This window comes from Mya arenaria, chromosome 9 (assembly GCF_026914265.1).
Source record: "Mya arenaria isolate MELC-2E11 chromosome 9, ASM2691426v1".
NCBI lineage: Eukaryota > Metazoa > Mollusca > Bivalvia > Myida > Myidae > Mya > Mya arenaria.
This window is the reverse complement of record NC_069130.1, coordinates 14961471-14980597: the sequence shown is the minus strand read 5'-3', so window position 1 is coordinate 14980597 and position 19127 is coordinate 14961471. Positions and strand designations below refer to the sequence as shown.

General features: G+C 35.8%; 2 protein-coding genes across 3 annotated transcripts in view; both read left to right on the top strand.

Moving 5' to 3' along the window:
* The window catches only part of LOC128245308 (neprilysin-1-like), a 180504-nt gene extending 169560 nt beyond the window's left edge, over nt 1–10944 (top strand). Inside the window, exons 16-22 of one of the 2 annotated variants that reach the window (XM_052963431.1) lie at nt 536–587; nt 1082–1149; nt 2891–3021; nt 4482–4547; nt 5932–6033; nt 6382–6458; nt 10363–10944. In XM_052963431.1, the coding sequence (XP_052819391.1) occupies nt 536–587; nt 1082–1149; nt 2891–3021; nt 4482–4547; nt 5932–6033; nt 6382–6458; nt 10363–10465 (599 nt within the window). In that variant the 3' untranslated portion in view covers nt 10466–10944. The remainder of the gene's footprint in view (nt 1–535; nt 588–1081; nt 1150–2890; nt 3022–4481; nt 4548–5931; nt 6034–6381; nt 6459–10362) is intronic. The other variant, XM_052963432.1, reaches the window with a different exon arrangement.
* A 4981-nt stretch (nt 10945–15925) lies between these two features.
* Nucleotides 15926–17374, top strand: LOC128245786 (uncharacterized). The gene has a single exon (XM_052964015.1). It carries the CDS (start codon nt 15926–15928, stop codon nt 17372–17374), a length of 1449 nt encoding a protein of 482 aa, XP_052819975.1.
* Nucleotides 17375–19127: the final 1753 nt, after the last annotated feature.

Below are 19127 nucleotides of genomic sequence, written 5' to 3'. Positions count from 1 at the left end.
AACGTTCAATCTGTGAGAGTGCAGCTAAGTGTTGGCTGATGATTGGATGTTCCCTAAATATTGTAACTATTTCTAGTCCAAAATGGTGCATTTTGGCGTACATGTATTTTATTACTTTTTTCCTCCTATATTTTTAAATTAAAAGTAAACCTGTCCGATGTTTTTTTTGTTGTTGTTGTTTTGGTTTTTTTGGGGGGGTGGGGGCGGGGCGGATGCGCCCCCTTTGATTCGCTTGTGGTAGGCGTACATACAGTTATTTAAAGACATCACATGCTATTTACTTGATACTGGCTGTCCGCTATTTTAAGGCATGTACTTGGTTGAACTTGGTACTGTTATTTATTTGTTTTACCAATATTTTAATTGTGTAATCCGACCAATGATATTTTTTCTTACTTATATAGTGTGATGTTTGTATTGATTTCCTGTCCACAAATTTTGATATATGTATGTTCATGGATATTCTGTATATATGTTTTGATAATAGACTGTTTATTTGAAGGTTTGAATCATCACGGTCGTTGGTCTGTTTCAGTTTTTCCTGCCGGAATATTGCAAAGCCCCTACTATGACATCAACTATCCAGCGTAAGTCAAACCTTTAAGCATGTAATTGTTATCTGCAGAATAAATGATAAACAATAGAATAAAGCTGATTCAAGTATTGTGTATCTTTTTATCACGGTTTTATATGTTCTATTATGTTCTAATAGCTTGACTTTTGGACGAAAAAATACATGTATACATAAAAAACATTTCATCATCAAAGTGAGTTTGTCAGAAATATTTCGGAAATAACTTTAAGTAATAGATGATATGAATTAAAATCGTAATGATTAAACAATGGGCGGAGTTAGCGAAGCGAAGGAGCCCTTCTTAATCATTTAGATTTTAGTTAAGGTCATCTACCAGACTTGAATACAACATCATTGCCTGACAAAAGAGTGACATTGTCAAGAAAATTGAACTTAATGATTAAGCCTATTTCTAACTGATTGCCTATTAGCAATATCATTGGCTAAAAATGTAGGTTTTATTCTAATATTTATTTCATGATTGAAATATCTGGTTTTGAATTGCAGGTCCATCAACTTTGGTGGTATAGGACTGGTGATTGGACACGAGATAACACATGGCTACGACGCATCAGGTAGATATGACTTTGGTGGTATAGGACTGGTGATTGGACACGAGATAACACATGGCTACGACGCATCAGGTAGATATGACTTTGGTGGTATAGGACTGGTGATTGGACACGAGATAACACATGGCTACGACGCATCAGGTAAATATGACTTTGGTGGTATAGGACTGGTGATTGGACACGAGATTACACATGGCTACGACGCATCAGGTAAATATGACTTTGGTGGTATAGGACTGGTGATTGGACACGAGATTACACATGGCTACGACGCATCAGGTAAATATGACTTTGGTGGTATAGGACTGGTGATTGGACACGAGATTACACATGGCTACGACGCATCAGGTATATATGACTTTGGTGGTATAGGACTGGTGATTGGACACGAGATAACACATGGCTACGACGCATCAGGTATATATGACTTTGGTGGTATAGGACTGGTGATTGGACACGAGATTACACATGGCTACGACGCATCAGGTAGATATGACTGGGTACTTCTGGCCCTAATTTCTCCAAACTTCTTAAGATTAACAGGTTTAAGTAGCTTATTTCAATAAGCCAAAATACATACTTAAATAAAATTTTGCTGAATGAAAAATGGTTTAATGTGATTATTATAAGGCTAATTCCTATTTAAAGTTTAAATACTCTTCAAGAAGAAAATACAACACAAATTATAGAATGGCAAATATAGTGGACTTTGCTTAATCCTGTTATAAGAGACTTAAAAAGTTTCGAGAAATTGGGGCCTGACTCGGGTGCTCGAACACTAGCATGGTGTGTAAGCTTGTTTATACTCGCACTCAGGCCGTGCCCCATTCGGCGAGTGTTCCGATAAGATTCGGTTAGTTATTTTAGGTTTTTGGAGCATAGTGCACAGACAAAAAGAAACCCTGGTTAGAGCTACCCTGGTTCAGTGTAAAGCACTGTCACACAGGACCCCCATTTAACGTCCCTCCCGGAAGACGATAAGTATGTTTAGTAGTGCGGCGGGGAATCGAACTTGCCACCCCTGGGTTGACAGTCAAGTTTGTTACCACTAGAAGATGGTAGTAATTGGCTGTTGTTTTTGTTGTTTTTTTTTCTTAAAAATTGAGACTGTTATTTGAAGGCATTAAACGCTATTGACTTTATAGTAGCTGACCGTTATTAAAGTGACACTCTTATTCAAAATCAGTACATACACATGTATAATAAACATCAATTACGACTTATAAACCTTCAACTTCTTACTAAATAATGCATTTATGGAAAATATTAATTACTGATAACAAGATTGTAACCGTGTATTTAATAGCAGAAAGCGCAACAATATTATATCAAATGATTGGTCAATGCTAAAAGATTTACTATAGTCTACTATAGTCTTATAAGGTAGAAATACCCTGTTTTATGCTCATTTCTTTCAAATTAACTCGTGACTCGGTATCCTTCATAAGAACAATTGTTTTCGACATTTATTCATTCTTTTTGGAATATTAACAATATTATTAATAGTGGTAAATCTTATTTCGGAGTAAGAGTGCATCTTTAAGTTGGAAGCAGTTGAGAATGTTGTTTTAAAGATATGGCATGTCAGCCGACTATTGAAACCCATGGACGGTCATAACTGTTTCAGACCGGGGTTTCAACGACTACGATCATTTAATATTTCAAACGCTTTTGCAACATTTTAAGGGCTGGCTTATGGCGGGAAGGGTAATTTAACATTTCAAACTTTTCACAACTGTTTCAGGGCGGGCTTTCGACGAGAAGGGACTACTTGAGAATTGGTGGAGCAATTATTCCACGGAGAACTTTAACAAGAGGTCGCAGTGTGTCGTGGACCACTATAGTCGCTTCTTCGTGCCAAATATAAACCTCACTGTGAGTACAACAATCCATCCGGAACATCTCGGACATATTCCATCGAAATCAACCACGGTTGTATAGCGGTACATGATCAGTAAAAGTAGTCCGTAAAATTTTAGATAATACTATTAATCAATTGTAGTGTTCCAAACGTATATTGTATATTACTAAGTCTAAATTGATTGCCATTGAAGAGCTTAATTGCGCAAAAATCATGATGCCCAAAAATAAGGTCTTTAAGACTGCTAAATTGAAATTACTATGCGATCTACTTGCAGCGTAGTTGAATATAAAGATATATGACATTGTAAACCGTCCATATACGTCCGGAATTAGCTTCGATGGAAAATGGCCGATGATTCCGAATGTACAACAAATCTGTAAAATGTCATTTAGATTTGTTTTCAAATATCAAAATGTTTGTAAGTACATCGTCTTGGTGTTTCTTTTCCATGTCAATGAATGTTATTTTTGTCTGACAGAAGACCTTAGAAACAGGTACGATTTGATTAGGATTCTTATTGTACCGGTACGATTTGATGAGGTTTCTTATTGTACCGGTACGATATGATGAGGTACCTTATTGAACCGGTGCGATATGATGCGGTTTCTAAATTAGTGTACCAGTACGATTTGATGAGGTTTTCTATTGTACCAGAACTATTTGATGAGGTTTCTTATTGTTCCGGTACGATTTGATGAGGTACCTTATTGTACCGGTACGATTTGATGAGGTTTCTTAGGTACGATTTGATGAGGTTTCCTATTGTACCAGAACTATTTGATGAGGTACCCTATTGTAACGGTATGATTTAATGAGGTACCCCATTGTACCGGTACGATTTAATGAAGTACCTCATTGTAGCGGTACGATTTAATGAGGTACCTTATTGTACCGGTACGATTTGATGAGGTTTCTTATTGTACCGGTACTTTTTATGAGGTTTCTTATTTTACCGGTACTATTTGATGAGGTTTCTTATTTTACCGGTACTATTTGATGAGGTTTCTTATTGTACCGGTACGATTTGATGAGGTTTCTTATTGTACCGGTACGATTTGATGAGATTTATTATTAATGAGGTACTTTTTGATAAGGTAACTAATTACATTGTACAACTTAATAACTGTAGCTATTTGTACCTGTAACAGATTACCTGTTACATATTTGTACCGGTAATAGTTGATGAGTTACCTCAGTGTACCGGAATAGTTGATGAGTTACCTTAGTGTACCGGGAATAGTTGAGTTACCTCTGTGTACCGGATATAGTTGATGAGTTATCTAATTGTACCGGTTATAGTTGATGAAGTATGTAATGGTATCGATAATCTCTAGTCTCTCTGTGGTTGGATTGAAACTGAAGCACTAAAAACATTACATGTATATAAAGAAGCCTTATTTTATGTATGAAAAAACAACCACGTGTTACCGAACTTAATCTTGCTATATATCTGTTTTTTCTTTCATTTCAGATAAATGGAAATATGACTTTAAGCGAGAATATAGCAGACATTGGCGGGATAAAGCAAAGCCATTTAGTAAGATAGTGTGGTCATAGAAGTCTTTTGTGTCGGCCTATTTGGGGGCCAATTATCGGCCCCATTGCTCTCCTGAAAAACAATGTCCCCTACCCACTTAAAAAAATCCCCTTTCAAAAAAGGAGCATTGACATCTACCAAATGTAGCAATATACATGTAATGCTCTTAGTAAATATGTCGATATGTTTGTTGAATTAAAGGTTTGGAAACAAGTCAAACATTATATAAAACACTTAAGTATTGTTCTCCTTTTTTGCCACAACAACGTTGTTTACCCTTATCAAATGACCCGCCTACATTCCGTTGAAAGTGGTAAAAAAACACTGTGTAGTGAGCTTTAAAACTCCCACATGGCCAATTAAGATACACCGTACCGAACGTATTCAAAATCTTGTTAAGTAAGTCTGCTTACTAATATCAAATCACAACATCTTTGAAAACTCTAGCAAGTCATTTTAGAAGTAATGAACACAGGAATTTCCAATCTCTTCGCGTTTGTTTCATAGTTTCTGGATTCGATTCCAGCTCGAAGTTTTCCATGAATAGTGTTCCTTATCACCCATAAATTGTGAAAATTTGTAATTCAAATATACTTATTAATAGCTGATTTTAGAAATAAATATAGTTTTTTAACTATAAAAAAATCTTCAAAGCCTACATTACTTTGTCGTATTCCCCCGATACACAACTATGCTATGCTTTGTTGGTTACCAAAGGTGATTTGGCTACAAAAATCTCGAACTAAGACAATTTCATCGGTTCCGCAAGGTACCGGATGCATTCGCGTATAAAGAAATTGTCGTAAGCCGGGATTGAACTTGGTCCGCCTACTCAGTAGGATAATAATTAAAAGCAGTAAAAAACACTCTACCATGGAGGCTAATGGCATTACTTGATTATTGATGAATATTTAATTGTAGCATGCCAATTCATTAGTTTAGTTTAAACATATTTATTTCACAACGATTGTGAAACAAGTTATTACAACATTATATTAATCACTCTCGTGGTCACGATTTTACGCGAGAGTGTGGTCTTGTGTTGTGGGGGAAACCGGAGATCCCGGAGGAAACCCACTTGTCCGGCTTGGTGACCACAAAACAAACTCACATGCGTCCAAGCCGGTAATCGAACCCGGGTCGCCTAGATGAGAAGCGTGTGCGCTAACCATTGCGCTAACCGGACAACCAATTCATTAGAAGGGTTATCTCCCCTGACTTATGCATATTCATTGAAACGAGATTTTTTAGTCAATTGTCCCACGGTATGTACAAAGTATAACATAATTAAATATCGTGGTTGCCGACGACTACAAACCTTATTGATAGTGTCTATCAGTTAAGGCATGGACTAATTGTTGAATTGATACTTTCCCTGTCACAGGCATACAAGCTGTGGTTACGGGAACACAACAATCATGATATCAGACTGCCGGGCCTCACCAGGTTCTCCAACGAACAGCTTTTCTTCATCAACACAGCACAGGTAACCAATAAAATAGTATTTGTTAAACACATGGTTGGGCCTCTTCTGGCTTACAAGGGCAAATCACACCAATTCGGAGGTGACTACACAGCGTTACATGCTTTTTGTCTTTTAATTTACACATGGAAGTGGATCAAAGCATGGACCATTTCCACCAATGGTTCTTTAGTAGGTCGGCGTCTGATGTTAGAAATTTACTTAATGTGTTTTATAAGTACCGCAACAGACACCTTACAGATAGACCACATTCACCCTCGCTTATCGTTCGGTAGATATTTATATCGATTGAAGTATATATCAATGGTTCACATCATACATGTGGCATTGTATTTAATCTGTCTGTTTAAGTTATGGTGCTCGAAGTTCACGGACGAGGCCGCCCGGCGGAGTGTGTTCACCAGCGTCCACAGTTTACCTATGTTCCGGTAGGTGGTGCATCTACTATTTGCACGGAAGGGTTAAAGCGAACAGCTTATTATTTATTTTGTTGGACAGCACCAAGAATCTTCTCGTTATAATGCTTCCCATTTCTTTACAACGTTTTGACAGTTATTTTTAAAAAAAAACATCCCTAGTTTTCGAAATTATACATTGTCTAATGGGATGGCAGTTTTATCTCAAATATGTTGTTTATTTAATTTGGTAGTATCGGCAGTCTGTAGCTATTGATTTTTTTAGGTTGATTGGTAGATTTAAATAGAAGCTAAGCCAGTAAATAAAATATAATCTCGAACACTAAGCTGGTTAAATGTTGTTCTACGTTAGCGTGCAATTAACAAAACTTCGGTTAATGAAGAAAAATAGAATTTCCAATGACTACATTATTTCATTGTATAAATTGGTTGTGTTCAATGCAGAAACTAAACATAACGTGTATGCAATGAGGCGCTATATGACAATAAGTTTTGGGAGTCGATCAAGCCAAACTATTGAACAATCTTCAATAAATATTTACTTTGGTTTTGATATTTACCGTTAATTTCGCATGGCCCACCTAAAACGCTGTTTCAATATCAGACACTAACGATCAATTATATTGTCAATGTTCATGCGTTTCAAGATGCACAAATCATAATGACATAGAGGTGACATGTGTATATTTTACCTCGTGGTCACGACTCTCAAACTCGTTCCCACGATTTATTTATTTAGTGGCAACGACTTATTAACTCGTTCCAACGATTTAGTTATTTAGTGGCAACGACTTTTTAACTCGTTCCAACGATTTAGTTATTTAGTGGCAACGACTTATTAACTCGTTCCAACGATTTAGTTATTTAGTGGCAACGACTTATTAACTCGTTCCAACGATTTAGTTATTTAGTGGCACCGACTTATTAACTCGTCCCAACGATTTAGTATGTCGTGGCCAGACTTACAACCTTGTTCCTAAGACTTAGTTGAGCCGAGGCATTCTTAGTAGTTGGAATCAGTTGGGGAGTGGTTTCCACGAGATAATAAAACATACATACGTTGCATATCCGTAAGGAATAATGGGACTGCCTGGTTAGTATTATATTGTATGCAACCTTTACAACCAATGGTTGTATGTTTAACTGTTACCAGGAAATGTCTACCGTTTGAATTATTCTCTGCAACGGTTATAACAAACTTTGTTCCGATTGTAATCTTACAATCATTTTAAACAAATGTATTCCAATGGTAATTATATAACAATATACAACATTTGCAACAGATGGTTCCAATAGTAATACATGCTACGGTCAAAACCATTGTTTTCCAATGGTTATTTATACTACGGCAATAAAGTCTGTTCCTTTTGGTAAATTATACAACAGTTGCAACAAAAACTTCCAATGATTAAACATACAACGGTTACAGCCAATGCATTCCACTGGTTATACATACAACGGGTACAAACAAGTATTTTTTACAAGAATAACTTTATGTGCAACGACTTCATCAACGTTGTTCCATTAGTAAATTATGCAACGAACAAATATTGTTCCAATGAAACCCATGCAACGGTTACATCTATTTTTTTGTTTCCTAAGTTATATATGCAAAGGTTACAACCAAGTTCGTTCCATAAGTGATATATTCAACGGTTTCAACCAAGGATATTCAATAAGTAATACATGCAACGGTTACAACCAGGGTTGTTCCACAAGAAATAAATGCAACGGTTACAACCAGGGTTGTTCCACAAGAAATAAATGCAACGGTTACAGCCAGGGTTGTTCCACAAGAAATAAATGCAACGCTTACAGCCAAAGTTGAACGCAAAGTAATATATGCAACGGTTACAACCAGGGTTGTTCCATAAGTGATATATGCAACGGTTACAAACATGTGTGTTCCATAAGTTATATATACAACGGATAGAAACAGGGTTGTTCCATAAGTTATATATGCAAAGGTTACAACCAAGTTCGTTCAAGAAGTGTTATATGCAACCGTTACAACCAAGGTTGTTTCATAGATTATATATGCAACGGTACCAGCTCTTTGTTTCCATAAGTATTATACGCAACGGTTATAACCAAGGTTATACGATTAATTATATATGCAACGGTTACAACCAAGGTTGTTCCATAAGCAAATATGCAACGGTTACAGCCAGGGTTGTTTCATAAGTTATATATGCAACGGTTACAGCCAGGGTTGTTTCATAAGTTATATATGCAACGGTTACAGCCAGGGTTGTTCCATAAGCAATGTATGCAACGGTTACAACCAAGGTTGTTCCATAAGCAATATATGCAACGGTTACAGCCTGAGTTGTGTCATAAGTAATATATGCAACGGTTACAGCCTGAGTTGTGTCATAAGTAATATATGCAACGGTTACAGCCTGAGTTGTGTCATAAGTAATATATGCAACGGTTACAGCCTAAGTTGTGTCATAAGTAATATATGCAACGGTTACAGCCTGAGTTGTGTCATAAGTAATATATGCAACGGTTACAGCCTGAGTTGTGTCATAAGTAATATATGCAACGGTTACAGCCTGAGTTGTTCCATATTTAATATATGCAACGGTTACAACCTGAGTTGTTTCACAAGTAATATATGAAACGGTTACAAACAGGGTTGTTCCATATTTAATATATGCAACGGTTACAGCCAGGGTTGTTTCACAAGCAATATATGCAACGGTTACAGCCAGGGTTGTTTCACAAGCAATATATGCAACGGTTACAGCCAGGGTTGTTCCATAAGCAATATATGCAACGGTTACAGCCAGGGTTTTTTCACAAACAATATATGCAACGGTTTCAACCAGGGTTGTACCATAAGTAATATATGAAACATTTACAATCAGGATTGTTCCATAAGTAGTATATGCAACGGTTACAACCACGTTCATTCCCTAAGTTATATATGCAACGGTTACATAAAGGGTTGTTCCACCATTTCTTTTAACTATATGGACAATGGTGGTGCAATGATTAAAGCTGTCCATGTCTGTTCCTAATAACTGTCACAATCAATCATCGATTTAATAAATGCAACGATTAGAATTTATAATCGTTCGAATGACATTGTATGTTATGTTGACAATCGATATATAATTATTTCAACAACAAAATACTTCCATGGAAAAGAATTTACATTACAATCAAGCTTAAAAAAGTAAAACTATACATGAAATTAAAGTTATATTTATGTTCGTTATGGGAGATAACTGCAGTTTGAAAGTTTGAAAATGTTATTAGTAAAGGCGTACTTTGAGCAACTGACAAAACACTGCAATAACCAATTTGAAAATTAAAGAGATTTATTTCTCCCACCAAAGATAAGTAGATCCAATAATTTAATCATGCTAGATATTCTTATCTTGCCCACGGACGAAGATAAAATGCCCGTATGGAACTCCTTTTTAACGGTCACCACATTATAATTACCTCCCTTGTTGAAGACTGGACCGTCAGTAGCATCAAGGAAATCTTGTCTTATGGTAATATTTAGAACGCTAATTAATTATTTCTCGCTTCAAATGTCACCATAAAACAGTTTTCACGCACCATTCAAGAAATAATGCTTCATTTTCCTTAGAACTATTTAAAAATACCGATTTGACTATAAACATTAACTGGATCACTGCGCGCGTATCCATGACAATCACGTGCTATCGCATATCCATACGCAATTATTTTCTCTAAGCAAAAAAGAGTTCCAGCAAAAAATACATTTTTAATTAATTTTGTTTAACTGAGGTGGGAGAAAAAGCATCTACCATAGCCGCTCGGTAAACTTCGTTTCCGCATAACACCCTACGCTAGGGTCGGAATGAACCTATCTTACACTCTCTGCCATGGAAGCTACTTATAAACTAACACATCCAAATATGTTTTCTTACTGCAGTGTACTTGGTGAACTACGGAACTCTCACGAGTTTTCTGAAGCGTTCAGCTGCCCACGTGGTAGCTACATGAACCCGGATGAAGAGAAGTGCTCCCTTTGGTGAGAACCTGATGTAAAAGGTGCTACGTCATAGACCGGTAGTAATGTCATCATCGTCGACCGAAAGCGTATATTCTGGCAAAATTGGTATATAACACATGATCAATAGACAGCGGACAGAGTTGCTATAGTTCCTAGGATGGGAACTATCTCATAGTTCATGCATGTTCGAATATACTGGTGATTCAGTAAATCAATGGTCGTGAGGAGGTCTTATAAATGCCAGCCATGGTTATGACATGTATAAACATTTAGATGGACAGGTTAAGTTTTTTTCATCGAGAATGTTATTTTAAGGTAATATAGATGTGCGTTTTGTATTCATCATAATCATTTTTGCATTTTTACCTCTATTTATATCAGGTCAAAACAAATATGTCATGTTATGTATACATACTAGTGTGGTATACTACACATATACTACACATATACTGCAAATGCGATGGTCATGTTATAAATAAATGATCTGTACGATCGATACTTCGATTTTTGATACTTGATTTTTGGGGGAATTATATTTTGAAACAAACTACCATGAAGACGTTTCAATAGGTTTATCTAATTGTTATCATACTTCTAACACTTGCTTAGTTAAATGTATATAAGGGTAACGGTGTGTCTGTCGGTCGGTCGGTATGTCGGTCGGTTGGTCAGTAGGTGGGTCGGTCTTTATTTTTGTCATGACGCATTCGGAACACTTCGGCCTTTTCCCATTTATAACAAACTCGACTGTATGCCGATACATCAGAAGAATTAGTTCGTAAATTTTAAAATAAAATTGTTAATTACTTGAAGTGTTTTAAAGAGTAATTTGTTTTAGCAAGTTTAAATTGATTGCCAGTGAAGTGTTTAATTGCACGAATAATAAATATTCCCAAGAGTAACGTCATTAAGTAATACTGGTAAATTAAACATTCAATGCGATCTTTTTGCAACGTAGTTAAATGTAAAGATTTCTGACATTGTAAACCGCTCATGAAAGAACTAACGGATAAAAAATAGTTTTGGTGAACATGTTTTATATCATATTATACATGCCAAGTTCGACTTGATCTACAACCACTAGTTCTAGACGTGAGTGAGTTGTGTCTAGTTTTAATTTAGGATTTGCCAAACATACGGTGTACGGACAATCACTCATAAAAGGGTTGACGCATTTAAACAATATTTAGTGCACATGTTGAACAACAAAAAATATAGGTCAATTTTGACTTTGGTAACAAACTTCCAATTTTGACTTAGTTATGGTCCCTTTTGTCCTAGAACTTGTAAAAACACGGTGTCCGGTCACTATTTATTACATAGTCAACGGATTTGGGTTTTTTACTGATGTTTAACACAAAATTATTCAGGTCACGTTTGCCTTTGTTTACAAACTTACAATTTTGACAGAGTTATTGCCCGTTTAAACTCAGCATTTGCCAGCCCTTGGTTTCTGGATGATAACTTATCACAGATACAAGGATTTTAAAAATTAAAAATGATACACTTGTTTAACACTATAAAATACAGGTCAATTTCAATGTTTGATCAAGTTATGGCCCCGGTTCTGTGTCCAAGAGGTGTGTGTGGTTTTTCGACACTCCTGTGATAGCCCTAGTTTGTATAATAATTTACTTATCCTACGATTTGTTGTCGTACATACATGGATAAGATGGCCTCAGTCCCCTTGGATCGATTATTCAGAACTTTGTTAAAGTTAACAATTTAAACATTGAAGTTAACAGCGTTGTTAACAATATTGTTGTTAACTGTTAAATGTTAACTATTTGCTGATATATTTAAATAAAAACAAGTAGAGCTCAAACAGGGCCACATATTTCGTAAGAAATATTACAGATAATAAGCGTAGCTAGAGCAGTAAAGATTTGAAAGCAAACACCGTTGTTAGCCTTAACGAAGTACTGTACAATCGGCCCTTATTGCTTACGATTTCAGTAATTTCTAAAGGCCATACCAAATCGTTTCTATGTTAAGCGTCCGCGGACAGATGGGTTTTAAGCTTCCCGATCGAAAAGCTAACACATTTTTATATGGTCAGTATGATATTGACGAATATTTAATTCCTTTTGCTATATTTCCGACTACAGAACAATAGTGCAAACACCATGCTTTATACTTGGTAGTATTATTGGCATTTGATATAAAAAAAATGATGCATTCTGTGTGATTCCCATAATTAACCCACATAAATAGGGTTTATTTCAACTCATTCTGCATTGGAAACATTTCTAACAAATATGAATGGTCCGTAATGGACTTAACAAGAAGTCCCTGGAGTCTATATTCTACATAGGATGTCACTCATTTGGTTTCTTTTTTTCGAGGGTTCGTTTGTTCCTTCAAGAAAGCTAATTCGGTTTTCGTACTATGTGTTGACGCTAAACATAAAAAACAATTTGATGTGGCCTTACATTGAATGTACTAATTATTTCATCAAAGTGTATGAACAAATTATATGTAATAAATCATTAGTGTTCTTGTCGATTTCATGATTCATAAAATAATATCAGATTGTGTAGAACATCCATTTGTAGAAGTATGATCTTAAGAAAATGCTTCAACTTATCTTGCTATTAGAATTGAGTTTAAAAGAAAGCCATAGATATTTTTAGCTTTTTATTGCGTTTTTGGTTAACATATGTGACGTCGCTTGTGAAAATGAGTCATCACGAAGTATTCCCGTTAACTTTTAAAACAAACATATAGCAATGTGTACACTTAATAACTTATTTAACAATATGCAAATTAAGTCAATCTTATGGCCAAAAATATTGACTCCATTCACTGTATAGGTCCGTTATTTATATCGAGAAATCCGATTAGCTATATCGTTCTTTAATCAAATTTAAAATCAGTAATGAATACTATCGTTGCTTATGGGACAAGAAACCTCGCAAGATGAATCCATCACTTTAGTTCATGACGTCACAAATATAAAGAATATACATTGATATATTTCTGAAGGGTAAAGCTTGATTAATTTAGATTTACATGATTCATTATTTTAATTGTTTAAGTATAAAACAACGAGTCAAAATGTTCAAAATACTCATTTTTGTTTCATACAATTGTATTATATAATATCAATTAGCCTTAACCGTTTAACATTATATCAGCATAAAAAATCTGCTTCATTTTGTATTCATGTTTATTTCGATCTGTCTATCCTATATCTCTCCTTTTGTTAAATTATCTTAAGTGTTTGAAAATATATGTTGTCAAATGGGATGAAGGTATTTTTCCAATCTGTCGTACATTAATTTGTGGTACATCAGCAACAAGCGGTAGAATTAATTGAAGGCTGTGTCAGTAGACAAAATATAATTTCAATCACTTATCTTGTTAAAAGGTTAATGAGTTAAATGGTTATAAAGGTTAATTACATATAAATCACAAAAATACTATAGTAATGTTGAGGAAAGACAGAAGGCAATAAACTAAGGATTTTGATTTGTAAAATTAGTATGTCGTGAGGTTAACGCCAGAAAAATATAGAATGTACAAAAAACGTCTATATTTAAAAAGGTACTCGCTCATGTTTTGTGAAAAAAATGTTTTCCAGGTAATACATCTTTAAACACTTATTACATCCTTATTTTACTCTGTCATGTCAAAATTGCAGTCAAAAATAAAGTTTTAGTATAAAAAATGTATTTTGGTTTAAGTAGGGTGCGAACCCACGCGGAAACTCAGAAAGATAATAGAATACCGATACTTGAATCTCAACGCCACCAAGACTTTTACGAAAGTGGTAGATATTTTAACGTCCTTACAACACGTTGACAACATCACGTGATAATGTCAATCAACCATTTACGCAACAACAAAGCTATTATTAAGTGATTATAAGTTTTGTCAACGCTAATGCAAATTGTGGTCTTTGAAGACGATGTTTGAGCAAATATCAACATTTGCTGTATCTTTGATTTAACACTCAAAATGATTCGCCACACTTTATTTCCTCATACAAAAATTGCACTTTACATGAGCGAGTCCCCAAGTGTCACTTTGTCGTGTTACACTTTTTGGCATTGACCACCACGATATGTTGATGAAACTCTTTCAATTTGAAGATGATCCTCTTTTTAAATTGTCCTTGACTTATGTTCGAATGAAATAAGTTTTAAAGACTTGTATCTTTTATCAATTCTTAGATGTTAATGATAGTCTGTAAAAAGCTCTTATTTGACATTGTAGCCTATACGTTCGTTTTATCTTGTGTATATCTTTGTATTACAGGCTAACTAAGTAATAAAGCAGATATATTTTTGTAATAACTTTGTTGTTGTTGATTTGAGGCCTAGTTTAATCCATTTATAAGTGACCCCCCCCCCCCCCAATGAAAAACCTAAAAAACAACATGTATTGTACACAACCTATGTATATTGATCTTAAACTAATTTTCTAATTGTCTTATCAGATCTCCGATCTGAATCTCCTGCTATGCAATTTTGGAGGTTTTATTAAAGAAATGGACCCTAAATGGCCCTGAGCCAATAAACAAAAAAATGGTCCTACTGTGACTTCAGTTCAATTAGCAGGAGATGCAAAGCAGGGGATTGTCATGCCAAACATTCCTTAAACTATACCTTTTAGGAACAATTTCCCCCAAATTCCCCTTTATTTCAAAATGGTTTCACAAGAGATAACACTGGACCAATGTGGGTATTGATTACATTTGCGTGGTAAGGCGACTATAAATTAATTGCTAGATTTTCATCCCCGCCCGCCCTGTCCTTTTCCCCGCCCCTTTTATTTTATTGGCTCAAAATGATAAAATGTTGAACTAGGTTCTGTAGTTGCGTCAAGGTCCGGTGTTGTCCGGAAACGACGTTCATTCATACCAACCGGTGTCGATGTATAAGTACATTCACATGTAAAAAAAAGAAGAGAATTGTTACATAGTGTTTGTGGTTCGTCTAGGAATACATGGATATGGTCCCTTTTGCAATAAGAAAGAACGTGACACATATTCAACGTTGAAACCGTCACGAAGAAAAATAAATAAGTAAAATATAAATGTCTAACCCGCCCCTATTATAAATAACAATGGATGAAAATCATGTAATTAATTATTATTGGCCTGATAGGTTATCAGAAACTTGACCTTTCTATTCCTATTGTTTACTTAAATCGATATTGAAACGCAAAAATAACAGGTTAAGCATATTATATTAATCACTTTAAAGCTCACAATATCGATCATAACAGTTTATAAGACGATTAAACGTAAACTTAAACCATAACTCATAAACTGGATATGGGAGTTATACAAGTGCAGCTCTCTATGAAGAATATAACTACGTCGCAGTTATGTATGAACATTCAAAAGATATACTACAAAATCTTTAATTAACGTGTTGACAATTATCTGAACGGTGTAATATTTTACTTATTCCTGGAGGTACAAGTGCTTTAAAGGGCTTTAAAATACTATACTCTTTTAAGCATAGTTGACAAGATGACATCCTTCGCGAGTAAATGTTTCAACTGGCCTGGCGTGAATAAAGAGAAGTTCATTAAAGACGCTACGGAATATTTAGAAGACAATGTTTGCAAAGCCAGGCAGGTAGTTAACGATATTGAGAAAGTCGAAGAGTTACTAGAAAAGGAACAAGGAATCATTGTTGAGCACATACAAGAACGCGCAAACAGTCTGAAACAGCTCATTGATTCTTACGTCGATGTGGCAAAATCAAAAGTTCAAGAAGGGCATGAAGTGAATATAAGTCGTCTGAACAAGTTAAAGAGAGAGTCAGAGGAAAGAGTTCTTAAGCTGGAAATAGATATAGCGAAAGTGAAAGATGCGCTGTCCCAAGATGTCAAGATTGCAAAACCACTTGTAAATAAGGTCAAGGTTGTAGAAATGGTTATCAAGTCAATTGATAAATCAAGGATTAAACGTCATGTAGACATTGTCCGACCCGTGTTTGAGGCGGGTAAAGATGTTAATGAAGAGTTCGTAAAAGAAATTATTGGAAAACTAGATCAGAAAGATCAAAATTTGGTGGATATATTGTACCCAGTGAAATTGTTGAAAGAGTTTAAGACAAGTGCTGAAGAGGATATAAACACTCTTGCAATTAATGAGCAATCTAAAGAACACATATGGATGTGTTTGGGAGCTGGTACCAAGCTCACAAGCTACAAGGAATCTGGGGGAAAGGGCCACATTGCTGGGGTCACTGACATCCCCGTTGATGACATGTTGATAACCGATGATGGTCGTGTGATATTCACATCCCCTGATAGCGTGAAGCTGCACGTCTGGGCGCCGGGACGACGCCTTACCGGAAGTGCCAGTTCCGCTGTTTTAGCTAAGGATAGTCTGCACCTACATGGATTAACAGTGTGTAATACTTCCGGTTTGCTTTCCGTATGTGGAACGGATAAACCGAACTATTCGGATGAAAAACCAAATGAGACAGTGATTATTGAATACACCCTCTATGGAAAAGAAGTTCGGCGAATTATGATTTCGGGATACACGGGGAAAGTATACCGCATTGCTCAAAATGTCAACAATCAATATGTCCTGACATTTCCAAAACAGGGTATGGTCATCTCAGTTGATAGTGTAGGGAAAATAAAGTCTAGTTTTGGACACAAAGATTTAATAAAATGTGATGTACCTTTACGTGCTCCTACCTCTGACGATAATGACGAATACGGTGTAGGTTTTTGGCCTTCTGGGATAGCGTGTGACGACATGGGTCACGTGTTGGTTTCTGATTGGCTGAACAAGACGGTGTTGATGATGGATGAGAAATTGAACTTTCTACGATGTGTAGGGACACGTTATACCGGTCCAAATGCGTTGTTATACGACAAGAAGTCGAACGTACTTTGGATAGGAGATAAAGGCAGTGCACAGTGCTGGAAAACGAGTGATTTCTCAGACATTTCCTGATTTAACAAAGGCTACATTGTATTGTTAAACTTTTCTGCTGAAATTTGTTAACACATGTGGATATCTTTATGGAAAATAGACATTCAAGACTGACGCACCTAGTTGAACGTTAAATAATGATAACGTATAGAGTTTCAGCCAGGTTTAAAAATGACAGGGTGCTGCAGGGAAGGGGCAGGGTGCGAAGGGAGAAAGGGCCCTATCTTCCCGGCTGTGAAGAACTTTAACATTATGAATTTCATAGAAAATGTAAGGAATTGGGCTTAGTTGAAATTATATGTTAGGTTTCATCTGCCATATATGTCATGAATTTATGATCGGATTTAAAGTTTTAATAAAAACAAAAGAAATATTTGAAAATCTTGATAATTTAAACCTACAAAGGCAGGAGGTGCCCATGCAGGTCTCCAAGAAGACAGAAGGGTGATACCAAAAAATGACAAGTGCAGCATCCCTCCATAACTCTTTTACTAAAATATATATCTGGTTGAAATCATTTTTGCTTTGCTATACAAACGAACACGTAATCGCCCCTAACACTGAAATGTGAACGTGTAGGAAATTAAAGCAATATGATCACAATTCATTTAAACATGTCTATTTTTTAATATGTTTTTTATCTTTGTTTATTCAGCTGAAATAAATTGTCCTTGATATATGTTTTAGACGGAATATTTCTTTACCACATATGATACTGCACCTTGGGTTGTTTTATTGTGTTTTCTTTCTCTCCGAAGGGTCTTATCTTTCATACATGGAAGCCACAGTGGCGTTGTACAATGTCATTAATGTGAACACATGTTAAACACTGATTGAACAGTTTAAGACTACTCCAATAAATTAATTCGAATCTAAGACAAACAATAACATCATCATCATCAGCAGCAGCAGCAGTAGTAGCATCAGCAGTAGTAGCATCAGCAGTAGTAGCATCAGCAGTAGTAGCATCAGCAGTAGTAGCATCAGCAGTAGTAGCATCAGCAGTAGTAGCATCAGCAGTAGTAGCATCAGCAGTAGTAGCATCAGCAGTAGTAGCATCAGCAGTAGTAGCATCAGCAGTAGTAGCATCAGCAGCAACAGGATCTTTAGTAATTGCATAACTCAAGTTGGCCGGCATTCTCACAGTGTTCATTGTTGAATGAGTTATACGCATATTTGACAGAATGACACTTACGTCACAAAATAATCCGACAAACTATTTTTTAACTTAACTATGAACGGCCAATGAGTTGGCGTTTCAAGTTATAAGTACACCACGAAATTCGTCGATCAGTATAGAATTTGTAAGTGGATTACTTTGAAAAATACAGCAAGCCCATTGATTCAAAAAATATTTCCAACCATGTTTGCGGATATATCAGAGGCTTTTGCAACTGACAATAAAGGTCCTACTAATGTTAACAATAAGTGTTGAACAAAAGCACCACACTGATTGCCTTTTGCACTGATATGAATATAATTATGCTGCATTTGCGTTATCAATTATATCAGATTGCCAACGCTTGGCGATTAAGGGAATAAAATCAGCATAGTGTCTACCTGCAAACGCACCATAGTGAACATGTGTACCAAGTTCCATGCCGAAATAGCTTTACAAGTTTTGAGGTGTGGCTAATGTTGAAGTTTTTGCACGCCAACGTTTCTGGCGACAACGAGAAAAAGGCTATAAAACCTCAAACAAAATTTCAAGAGACGAACGTGCTCAATTTAATGATTCGACGACATACGATGTACTATTTCGATAATATTCTTG